This window comes from Sardina pilchardus, chromosome 17, assembly GCF_963854185.1.
Source record: "Sardina pilchardus chromosome 17, fSarPil1.1, whole genome shotgun sequence".
Classification (NCBI taxonomy): Eukaryota; Metazoa; Chordata; class Actinopteri; order Clupeiformes; family Clupeidae; genus Sardina; species Sardina pilchardus.
Window position 1 is genome coordinate 25570449 of NC_085010.1, and position 12501 is coordinate 25582949.

The 12501-nt window shown below is 43.0% G+C and overlaps 2 protein-coding genes across 4 annotated transcripts in view; both read right to left on the bottom strand.

Annotated features, from left to right (window-relative positions):
* Positions 1 to 8933, bottom strand: part of cnot4b (CCR4-NOT transcription complex, subunit 4b) — a 44082-nt gene extending 35149 nt beyond the window's left edge. For all 3 annotated transcript variants that reach the window (XM_062517655.1, XM_062517656.1, XM_062517654.1), the window contains exon 1: positions 8716 to 8933. The gene's annotated coding sequence lies outside the window, so the exon portion shown is untranslated. The remainder of the gene's footprint in view (positions 1 to 8715) is intronic.
* A 628-nt stretch (positions 8934 to 9561) lies between these two features.
* Positions 9562 to 12501, bottom strand: LOC134062102 (toll-like receptor 1). Its single transcript, XM_062517989.1, has 2 exons — positions 12463 to 12501; positions 9562 to 12333 (listed from the first exon to the last, which is right to left on the bottom strand). The coding sequence occupies exons 1-2, from the start codon at positions 12480 to 12482 to the stop codon at positions 9879 to 9881; spliced, it is 2475 nt and encodes an 824-aa protein (XP_062373973.1). The 5' UTR covers positions 12483 to 12501; the 3' UTR covers positions 9562 to 9878.

The following is a 12501-nucleotide window of genomic DNA, read 5'->3' on the forward strand; positions in this document are numbered from 1 at the left end:
AGATTGAGGACACACGCCTCAATTAAGACAATGAAGCTAATATAAGCAAGCTTTTCTGCTTTTTACGGAAATCTCCTGTGTCCACTGAATGAGAAAATGTTATCAAAGAGAAATTCATGGACATAATCAACAAATCCCCGTAGATCTGCAGTTCTTGAAATACTCAGACCAGCCTCCCTGACACCAACAACCAAGATGTTCACTTCAAAGACCCTTAAATCACCTTTCCTGTCCATTCTGATGTTTGGTTTGACCATGTCTACATGCCTAAATAAATGCATTGAGTTTCTGCCATGTAACAATGAGCAGTTAAAGGGATATTCCGCCATTTTTGGAAATACGCTCATTTTCCACCTCCCCTCAAGCAAAACAATCGATATTTACCTTGTTCCCGTTCATCCAGCCATTCTGTGAGTCTGGCGATACAACTTTTAGCTTCAGCCTAGCATAGATCATTGAATTGGATTAGACCATTAGCTTCTCGCCTGCTAGCTTCATGTTTAAAAGTGACTAAGATTTCTGGTAATTTTCTCATTTAAAACGTGTCTCCTCTCAAGTTAGAAAGTGCAATAAGACCAACTGAAAATGAAACCTGGCGTTTTTCTAGGCTGATTTGACATGGAACTACACTCTCATCTGGCGTAATAATCAAGGCAACTTGCACACTACTGGCACTACTACTGCTTGTTGTCTATGGGGACTATTTTCAGATGCTGGGTACGATATCACTGCGCCTAGGCCTGTCACGATAACAAATTTTGCTGGACGATAAATTGTCCCAGAAATTATTGCGATAAACGATAATATTGCCGTTCTGAGATCATTTTTATCTAATATAATGATAATGGCATAATAATGCAGGTACACCTTTTCAAAGATCAATAACTTGTATTTCTAAAGAATAAGGAACTGGAATGGGAAGACATTTTTAAATATCCACAATAAATGAACAAAACAACCAAAAACAATAAATACAATGGACTCTCAGTCTCTACTAACACTCTGTTTAAGGGCCAGCAAATTAAAACGTGACATGCAACAGGGGGCGTGTAGAGTGACAGTTGCTAAGCCTTATGCACGGAACTAAATGTCATCATAGCTGATCAATTAGGCCTACACAGTCAGCTAAACATTTGAAACTTGCGCAAAACGGCATGAACCCAGCATCTGCACGTCACATAAAACACAAATTGAAGCCATAAGTTGGTCCGTGGATAATCCTACTGCAAAGCCTTTTCACAGGTATGCTACGTTTATGACATATAACGTTGATTACGAACACATTTCACCACAGCTGACAATTAGCTTACGACATTTTAACCGGAGCTGCCGGCTGTTTTGGCTGATTCTTGAGCTCTCAGCAGACTTTGCGGAGTGTGTCTTTATCAGATGATGAAAGAACGTAGCTTATAAGCATGATTTTCTGAACTGCATTATCACTATTTTTACCCCCATACCTGTCAAGCTACAACAGAAAGCCTCTTCAGTGTGCTTAGGCCAATCGCCAAAGCCTCGTCTAGCCTGTTAATCAAATGAATGTAAGAAAGTAAAGTTGTCCGTCATGTTATTGAAAGATACATGTCTGACAAGTGACTGACATGAGGGTTCACTCCTCGTTAGGCTGCGCTAAAGGAACCGAGAGGGGTCGCCGTGGTTATCCTCTCTTTCGTGGAGAGAGAGAGAGAGACGAGAAAAACAATCAAGCATGAAAATGGAAATTATCGCGGCCGGAAAAGTTATCGAGCTCATTTTTTTTATCGTGCGATTTATTGATTTATTGAATATCGCGACAGGCCTAACTGCGCCTATGGTACGTTTGCAAGTTGCCTCGATTATTACGCCAGATGAGAGTGTAGTTCCATGTCAAATCAGCCTAGAAAAACGCCAGGTTTCATTTTCAGTTGGTCTTATTGCACTTTCTAACTTGAGAGGAGACACGTTTTAAATGAGAAAATTACCAGAAATCTTAGTCACTTTTAAACATGAAGCTAGCAGGCGAGAAGCTAATGGTCTAATCCAATTCAATGATCTATGCTAGGCTGAAGCTAAAAGTTGTATCGCCAGACTCACAGAATGGCTGGATGAACGAGAACAAGGTAAATATCGATTGTTTTGCTCGAGGGGAGGTGGAAAATGAGCGTATTTCCAAAAATGGCGGAATATCCCTTTAAACATGACATGTTCCCTAGTAAAGTGGCAACACTTGTCTGGCTCGGTATGGTTCTGGAATCTTGGTTTGTCTCAAAGTAATCATCCTTTGAGGGTTCCGCCATGCCATGTTTACTCATCATTTTAGTTGCTCGCTACCCGCTTAGCCGCTGGCCACATCGGTTTTATTGATGGAAGTTACAACGGGGCTATTCAGGTGCAGCATGCAATTATGGTATGTTCCTTCCTGAGTTCCTTTATGTAACCCTCACCGATACTACTCTATAATGCTGTTACAGTGCTGTACTGTAAACAGCGATAACACACTGAGACACAGATAACATACATCTAGTTTGACCAGCACATAAAGTATATTCTTACATCTCAGACTGAAGTGGCAAAAACAAATAAAAATATGCAGGCCAATATAAGCAGTATGGGGAAGTCTCCTCTAATATGTATTAACTGAGACACTAACCACACACACGTACACACACAAGAAGCAGACATGGGGTAACCCGAGGACACAGCTTTAGGCATGAGTGACGAGTGTGTGAGAGTGGACACAGAGGTTCCAGCACATCTGCTTGAGCACCGACACTCCGGGTGTGCTTGGCAACGGCGGCACTTTCCTCGTATACATTAACTCTCGGCGCTGCTGCTGCTGCTGCTGCCGAGAGGAGGTCACCTGGGGGAGGCAAACACAGGCCCTGAAAAGGCCTACTGTCCTGGAGCCGGGGGGTCAGCACATAAGGGCCACGTCTGTGTTTGTTGTGTGCGGAAGGGGCCAGTTTCCAGTAGAAGCCTGGCATGCTTTCCCACACTCTTCCTCTGGAGGGAGGGGGTTGTGTGGTGTGTGGTGTGTGTGTTTGGGGGGGGGGGGGGGTTGTGCAAAACTACACTATGTGTACTTAAGCAAAACACAGTACGCACAGTCGCACACACTTCAACAAAAATAGAGCTGCTGCTGCTGTTGCTGGTGATGATCACAAATGTTCAAGATGGTGCATGCAGTCAGTGTTTATGAATAACCATAACAACAAACATTCATGAACAACAGCGAACAACATTCATGTATGACATGCCAGGTGCAATAAAGGCTCAAAATGATCACCAGCCACCACCAGCCAAATGCTGGTAAAACATGCAAGTGATTGGTAGATTTCAGACCCAAAATAAGGTGGTATTTAGTGGTTGGTGACTTTCATGTTTTAAAAAGTTAACTTTAAACCCTTAGATGCAATACTGCTCTATTAATTTAACAGCAGTGAACCATGAAGCTTCCTGTAAAATTACCCCACTCATCATGTATGTGTAAATTTGAATGTATGAGCCATTATTGTGTGAATGACTGACCAAGTGTGTTGTTATGTATGGGTGAAAGCCCAAACAAGTGACCAGCTTTGAGAATCAGCTGTGAGAAATATCTTCCGGAATTTTCATATCTGCTGATGCCGATAATACAATACCGATGTCCTACCAACAATATTGTGCATCCCTACAAAAAAGCATCTCACTCCACATACACTCGCTCCACAAAAAACAAAGTCAGCAAGCACAGGGGTGACCTCATAGAAGGCTTCTCTCACTGTACACTTTGCCTGGCTGGCCTATTTAGTCCATTGCCAGCATTCTACATAGGGGACAATCCTGTTGTCATGCTTCAAAGAGCTAGAACTAGCATAAAAGTGATGATGGGGCCTTACCGCTGAATACAAATACAAATGAACCAAAACACAAAATACACACACAACACAACACATTGGTAAAGGACTAAGTTTCACTATCAGTTCATTGTCAGTGGAAACAGCTGAACAGGGCCCAAAGCCAACCAAAACTGGTTGCCACTTTCAACTGCAGGGCTCTACATCAACAAATTGTTGCAACAGTTGCAATTATGCTGACGGTGCCCCATCAGCCGCATCATACATGACGTGCAAATCAGACCAATTTTCATCGGCATAACAGGAGGTAACAATGTGCACTAGTTTTAAGGAGTATCCACTCACTGGCATTTGACAATTTCCAAATTGTCAAACAGTTCCCCATCCACATCCATTGATATGACCTGGGAAAAGCACCTTCTCCATGTGATGTGGTACTGACAAGCAACTTTTATGATGGACGGCAGAGACCCACACGCAGAAGAAGAACTCTATGCTCCCTGTCTGAATCCCACCCTGTGCTCGGCACCCTGATCAGCCAACAGGAGTCTCTGTAGCAGCCATTCCCAATCAAAAAGCTTTTTCTAAAAATATAAATAAAAAACAGACTTTAAAGTTACAGTAAGCAAAAAGGTGCCACATTTGGGAGGTGTGACCTATGGGGTTCAGGTTCTCAAATTGGGCTCTGTAGAACATTTTGAGATATATTGATATGTTGTGGTGCAAGGTTTTTGCATGCATTTTGCCACAGCTTGAGATATAATGTGAAGAGATTCCGTGATAGTCGTGTCAGTCCTGACGATTTGTGAAGATGTTGTCATACTTCCTGCCAATCTATTTACTGTGAGGTCTTTTTTTTACACTCTGGTAGTTCTGAATCATACTGCATAGTTCAATTTAGCCTAGATGGTGTTTTCTTGTATTGTGCCAAGTCCAATAAAGTGTAAGATTCTGCTCTCCAGCACCTGTTCTCCCATGACAGAATATTGACCATCTGGTATAAGTACTTTTCAGGGGGGGAAACCCTGCTAAGACGGTCATTCTCAGCCAGGGATCTATTCTCACAGCTGGGGGAAAGGGCTTGACCCATTTCCCACATGTACAGTACACAAAGCAGGTCACTTTGGAGCTTCCCCACACGAAAGAGACGCAAAAAGCTACCCTCTGTCCCTCTGACTGAGACAATGCACACAGTTCAGCAAGGGCCACCACAGTCTATGCATGTGACCTGTGTTTGACAGTGAAGTGCAACTATTCAAAAAATCTGCCACTAGCAAAACTTCGTCCGTGGAAGCTTCATGTTTCAGCAACGGCTGCAACACAAGTTCACTCAAGTTAACTCATGCTAGTCATTTCTGCGGTTTGTCAGTCCATATACACACACAAGCCAACATCTGCTCCATTTCCTAGACAGAGAGAGGCCAATTTGTCTCTGGCCCACTTCACACTGCATTCCACAGAGGGACCATGCCTGCATCCAGTTGTAAACAACTCGTTGATCTCCTTTAGGTCAGAGGATGACTGACAAACAAACAACAAAAAACAAAGACCGACCATGCATGCGTCTGACCTCACACATCGGCTCCTCACGTCCACTTGCCACTCAAAAAAAAACTTAGCTGCCACCATTGCAGTGGTTAGCTAAGAGGAAGTGGACAGTGTTGTGTGTGTGTGTGTGTGTGTGTGGGGGGGGGGGGGGGGGGGTGGGGGGGTGGGGTGAGATGAGGTGATGCTGATTCACAAGGTCTCACTGCTGCATGCACCATGACGGAGCACTCACAAGGCTGCTTTCGGTCAGATATGCCCACACCAGAGGCCTACACATCCCGTCAAGCCTGCGCTGCTGCTGCCTACACTGTGTTGAAGTGTTCTGATGGGATAGGCACAGGGGGGAAAAAAATCTAACAGCTTTGGCCAGGACAGGAATAAAGATGCCAACGAACTGAAAGCCAAAAGAGACTCTCGCTCTGTGTTAGTCGTGCCTCCAAAGCAGTGAAAGTCCTGGAGGAACAGGGGAAACATAGGGCAGATTTAAGGCGTGCTTGTAGACGGGAGCGAGGAAGCTTATTCACACATGGTGGTGTGCCCTACGTGCTGTCCACGTACACAACAAATAAGGCTGCCTGCTTAAGCTGATGCTAGGTAAACAAAGGGCTGCAAAAGGTAGACTGGCTAACACACGCTCGAGAGGAAAACAGGTTATTTGGAGGAGGAGACTAACTTAACCCCATGGCCCTTAATAGTGAGTGCTTTGCTGGAGGAATAAAAGGTCACCAACACCGCTCCGCCTGGTGGAAAGCAAGAATAAGGTCTAAGCAGATCTAATGCCTCATACACTCTTAGCAAGCTTGGCACAGCCGTGCTCTATACAAGCTCAACAAAGGCGACACAGTTCTACATCCCACACTTGATAAGCAATTAAACCTACTTTCATAGTGGATCTCGCTTTGTATGTTGCTGTAGATAACATAACACCCTTGAATTTATGGTACTGGTATCAAGTCATGTAAAGGGGACACAAACATACCAGTCATCCATATACTTGTCTATGCAGTTTTTAGCCATCACCTTTAGCCTTTTGGCAGTTTCCTACTTGTTAGCTTTAGACAAAGTGTGTGATGTCTCTAGAGAGTTATGACACTCACTCAGACCAATACCAGCACCACTTCCAAAAGCTGAAACAAAAAGCTGGTGTAGGTGTGTAGAAGGCCATGGATAAGAGTAAATCACCCCACAGAAGTTTGCTAATGACATTATTTACAAATTTGGGGTTGAGTCTTGGGAAAGGTTTACCATTCTACTAAAAAAAAAAACCATTAACAAGCCAATAGAGCACCAAATATCTATACAATAGGCAACGTGTCATTTCAGCAAAACCAGTCACAGCAGAATGGTCTGCCCCCGTGGGGACAGTATCAGGTAATCGGCACTGACCCTTGGCAAAGGCTACACAACTACATCATCCCTGCCATGGCATGGGGCTAAGCTAGAGTGCCTAGGACACAGCAGCACCTCTGCCTAGGACGCCCGGCACCTTCACAGCCTCCAAGTGTCATTGGGCAAGATTGTTTAGAGAGGTGTGACCCTCACACAGCATCATCTGACTGTAAGGTGCAGAGAAGACGGAACCAGAACCAGAGCTAGAACTAGAACCAGCCCCACACAAACACACACCTGCTCAATAAGGTGAAATTCTAAGAGCAGGAATGCAGGATGGTCACTTGGCCACGCCAGTGGCTAGCCTCATTAAACGGAAGGTAGGCTTACTACCCACCTGATTGTGAAAACTTCTGGCAACACAGCAGGAAAAGGCCAAGAGTTCAGAGGTGTTATCTTATCTACTTTCTGCAAAGTGACTGGGAAAGTTCCGTAATAGACGTGTGTACAAATATTGCTTCCAGGAAATATTTCATGTCGATGTTTACTAAACTGCTATGGATAGGCCTAACGTCTGGTGTTGGGAACACAATGCGTAACTGTCAGTGCCATTTAGTCTCTACCATAGACAGTAAAGGTCCCTAATGAAAAATCCGCCAATTCTACCCAGTTAACGATAGATGCATGCGCTCATTTAACGTAACTCTTGTTAACTGTAGCATCGCCCACCCTTAGAGATATACTGCAGTATGCCGACTGCCCTATGAATACATTTGCGGCGCAGTTATATTCCTTTAATTACACAGCCACTATCCTATGACTTGGCTGGCTACCTAGGGGGCTAGGAACTTCCCTTGCGAACCAGATCGTCATATACATTATGCCACCTGATTCACAACTCCATCTAAAGCAGATGTTTGTTTCGCCCGTCATACACATTTACACAACTGAACCATTAATAACCTCAACTAGCGTCAATGTCGTTAAGTTTGCGACAGTTGAAGACACCCGAATTAGCCACGACATAAAAAATAAACTGGCTAGCATTAGCAAAAGGTAATGTTGAATCTAGCTTGGCGGATATCTCGTTAATTAACTGGAAATTCCATTAGGCTGATACCTACCTGCTCGGAAAAACAACAGTTTACGGACTTTGAGAAATTAGGATGAAGTCAGTGACTTGCGTTAGCTCATACTGGCTAACCTAACAGAACTTGATCGTTCGCTGGCAGGGTAGCAGTAGCAACCAGGTAGCAACTGGCCAGGATATCATAGCTGCTAACGAACTAGCTAGCTAGACATGGGTGTGGAGTATGTAGGGCAAGTTAGACAGATAAACAAATCACTCTTGTCACTTCATGACATCAATATGATCTTCCCTGGGCACAGTTTGCAAAGATTTGTGTCAAAGTCCCGCATGTTATAGTCACAGACATAACATATGTTTTCCACTCTGTCAAAAGCCGGTCAAGTGACACGAAAAATGTTAACGTTACTGCCCGCTGGCGAGCGGGGTAATGCTAACTCGTTTACGGACGTTAATATTAGCATAACGTTAGCTAATCGGCTAGCTAGCTAGCTAGCTAGCTCGTTGGACGCGATGACAGAGTAGCCTAATCAGATATACAGACAAACAAACCTGGAAAAAAGTTACCGTGTCGTAACACAGTAAGTGCATGTGTCATTCAAACTACTTTAGTGCAGAAAATAATTACAAACGCTTTATATGTTGAAGAAGAGCAGGTGGCCAACACCGTCGTTTTAGTCGTACTTGATAGGCTACGCGGCCTACAAAGCCCCGGCAAGCCTGTAGCTCTCCCTCGTATCGACACCGAGACTTGACATTTTAGTCCACCTTTAATGCACAACTCTGGCATATTTACAAGCCACGATGAAAATACATAATACTTTGCTGAAACGATGTGGTTTACACAGATTAAGATAGTTAACCCAGCTTACTTTAACTATTCTTGTGTGAGCTTTCTGGACAGTTTATGGTGAGAGTTTGTGGGATAACGTTACTCACCCTGTCTATTTGCTGGGATTCTTCTCCAAGGGATATTCACAGAGCAAATTGGGCAGGGATTGATTATCTTACTGGACTCTCTGATCTTTATGACAGCAGACACCTTGAAATCTTTCGGCGTTTGTTTTCAGTATCTGCTCTGAAGGGGAAAACGCCTGTATATTCTTTCAGCCTCTGTGTGTACAGCAGCAGCAGTACCCTCTGACCACCATCTTACATTGAACTGTGTGGAGGGAGGGGAAAGGAACGATTCACAACCACTGGGCATGCTCTGTTTGCACACTCAACATTTTGACGGGTAATGTAGTAGCGTAGACATTTCGGTATTCCTGATGTAGGCTAGCTTAAAACATTTTTCACACACAGCTGTAAACGACAGCTTCTGTAAACAACATTAGGTTAAGTTATTTTTACACTATGTTGACCAGTAGGCTACTCATCAACCCCAGGTAGCCTTATTAACGTAGCCCTTTGGACCACAATATTTTGACAACTCATTTTCTGGCTACGATTTTAGATTTTCTAGATTCTAGGTCCCATGACGCGTTCGCAAGGTCGGGAAATCCTTTTTAAAAATATGAAAAGTGAACCTATGAGTGAAAGTTACCTAATGGTGAGGTAGGCCTACTTGAAAAGATGTTGGGCGAGGGGTTCATCAAGGAACTACTTTGCCTTTCGACCAACAGCCTAGAATCTTTATAAGACACTGTAAACAGACAAACAAAACAAAATATATTTAATATAGGCTATTGCCAAGCTCCATTAGAGAAACGAAGTGCGAGGAGATGGGCTATCCACAACAGAACAGAAAATACACTTTTATTTGTTTATTTTTTATTTGTTTATTTATTTTTTATCACAAAGGGATAGGCTAATTCCTTCACCAAAAATGGAAAGATATATATATAAAAAAAACAATGGATTTCAGATATTTTACAAATATTCATAATTTCTTAAATATAACAGTAGATGGAGACATTTCCATCCATTTCTCTCGGGATGGTCAGAAAAAAAATACATGTAGCCTATGAAAAAGGCTGATCAAACAACCTAACATTTTTCGAAAAGCATCTCCTCAAAACATTTTAATAATTATTAATTAGCTTAATTATCATCATCATCGTCATCTTATATGGGCTAAACATTTATGTAATTCAAATGCCTTAACCTTGGTTTGCTAACAAGGAGCATGTATCCATAATGTTTGTTGCTACATTTTTCAGTGCCATTCCCTTGTCCCCAGTTTGTAACATGGATCTCAGACTCTTCCAGAACAGCTGTTTTTTGCGTTCATCCGTAGGCCACTCTAGGTATGTCTGTTGCATGAGGAGGGTCCGCAGTTTCAAGAACTTTCTGGGCAGAGAGTCAGGTGGGATAGGCTCTAGCAGAATGAACACCACCGAGTCCTGGTCCACGCTAATAGCTCTGTGCTGGGCAAAGAAGAGCTCGTAGTTGCACCATTCACTCTGAACAAAGTTCTGAGAGAGCACAAATATGCTCTTATAGCTGGCCTCCACACAGTTGATGATGTTGTCCACGATCCATTGCCCCGGTTCAAAGTCACGCTCGTGAATGCAAAGTGACAGGCCTGCACCTTCCAGGGTTGGCACCAGCTGTGTATCCACCCAGTCTGAGTCGTGCTGGCTGTAGGAGATGAAAGCGTGGTAGTCGAAGGAGCACTTCAACAGCCTGTCCTCTCCCTTATGAGCTCTGCGTTTAGCCCTGATCCAAAACCACAGCATTTTGGTGTACCAAACACCATCGCACGCATTAAATGTGATGGCAGAAACGGCAACGATGATGGTTAATACCGACAGTGCCGTAGCCGCCTGGAGACTTGGGCGACAGGACAGTGGTCCAAAATGGAGATTTACCAGCGAATCATCAGCATAGGATGGAGGGGTACTGCAAGTGTAGTCCTGGGGCCAGTCTTGTAGTAGAGACTTGTTCACGGCCGTGACGAACCAGAAAGAATCACAGGTGCAGCTGAACGGATTTTTCCCTGCAACCAGTGTCTCCAATTTGGGCAATCCATCCAACACACCCTCACTAATATAGGCAATTGAATTCTGGTCAATGAACAGGGCGTGCAGCAGTGGTGCTCTGAGGTTCAGTGGGATGACTTGAATGCTGTTGGAACTCAAAATCAAGTGTGTCAGACGGGGTAATTTTGACAGAATGTTTTGGTTTATGAAGGTAATTCCAGTCTTTGAGAGGTCGATCCTTTTGAAATAAGGTGAGAGGTAGTTGAAGATGTCATTGCCCAGGTTGTTGTGGCTGAGACTCAGCTCAGTTAGATTAGGGGACCATGAGCACTGTCTAGTTAGGCGGATGGAGTTGAAGCTCAGGTCCAGGGATTCCAGGAGTTTGATCTGACTTGTTTGCTGAGAGATCGAAGCCAGGTCGATGAAACGGTTATGACTTAATGAGAGGTGTCTGAGGGATGGAAAGATGATTGTTGGTGTGCAAAGCCACCAAAAGCCAGTCTCTTCCAGCAGATTGTCTGACAGATCCAAAGTCTGTAATGATGGCATGGCAGACATCAAATTACAGGGGAGAATGTTCATTCCAGTACCTGAGAACTTCAGATATGACAACTCTGTAACATGTTCCATGCTTATGTTAAATACGGGGTACTTATATTGATAGTGCTTGACACCATCAAATGTAATCGATTTGATTTGTAATGTGGCATTCTGGTCTGGGAATTGAAATCCATCAGGAGTGTCCTCATTGTAAACAATATTGATAAAAGTTAGATCTTCAATTGGAGAATGCCAAGCATTTAGCAATAATTTGGTAATGAATGTGGTATTTATCCAGGTTTCTTTTATGGTTAAATTTCTCAGACCATGAAAGGTTTTCAAGGCAATAAAAGGATCAACAACTACATTGCAATCATGAGGAACAAGCTTTACTAAATTCAGCTTCTGTGTTTTTGTTTGGTTAAGGTCAACAAGAATTTGTTCAAAAATGTCAAAATTCCGGCAAAAGGAGACATTCAGAGTAAATTCTTTTAGATACTTCAACTGAGCTAAAGTTCCAGGTTCATATTCTTGCAATTGAATGCCCTCACCTAAAATGATCTGTTTTAAATGTATGTCCTCCAAAACACTAAAGTCTCCGAGTTTCAGTGAAGTAGCATTTTGACTTCCAAGAACAAGGATCTCAAGATTATTGAATTTGGAAAAACTATCTGGAAGAGCATAGCTGAAGTAGTTGTTGCTGGAGAGGTCTATGATCCGAAATGTGTTGAGATTCATGTTTGGGATGACTTTCAGAAGGTTATAGGAGATGTTGAGCACCTTGATTTTGTTGTTGGTGAAGGCATCCGGAGAAATGAACTTCAGATTACAATGTGTTGCTTTCAAGAGACAAAGGTTGGTCAAATTGGTTAGTTGTCCATCCTCAATTCTAGCAATGTTGTTATAAGACACGTCCAAGTACTCAATTTTGTTTGGAAGGTTTGGTGGAATTGCAGTAAGATTTTTGTCTGTTAGGTACCGTGTATGATCTCTCAATGTCACACACATATTCTCTGCCGTGTCTGCAGCCTTTGTCCCAGGGAGTAAAATCACAACTGACAATATGCCAATAATCCAAATTGTAAGGGACATGCTGAAAAAAAGGATGAAGCATCGTCATTATTATTATTATTATTGTTATTATTAAGATTAAAGATGTAGTAAAATATTGCAAACTCAAATTCATATTCATCTGTCATCTACATGTATGATCTGTACTCACTTGTGTGCTTCCTTGCTCATGCGTCTGTCTCCCCAGAGG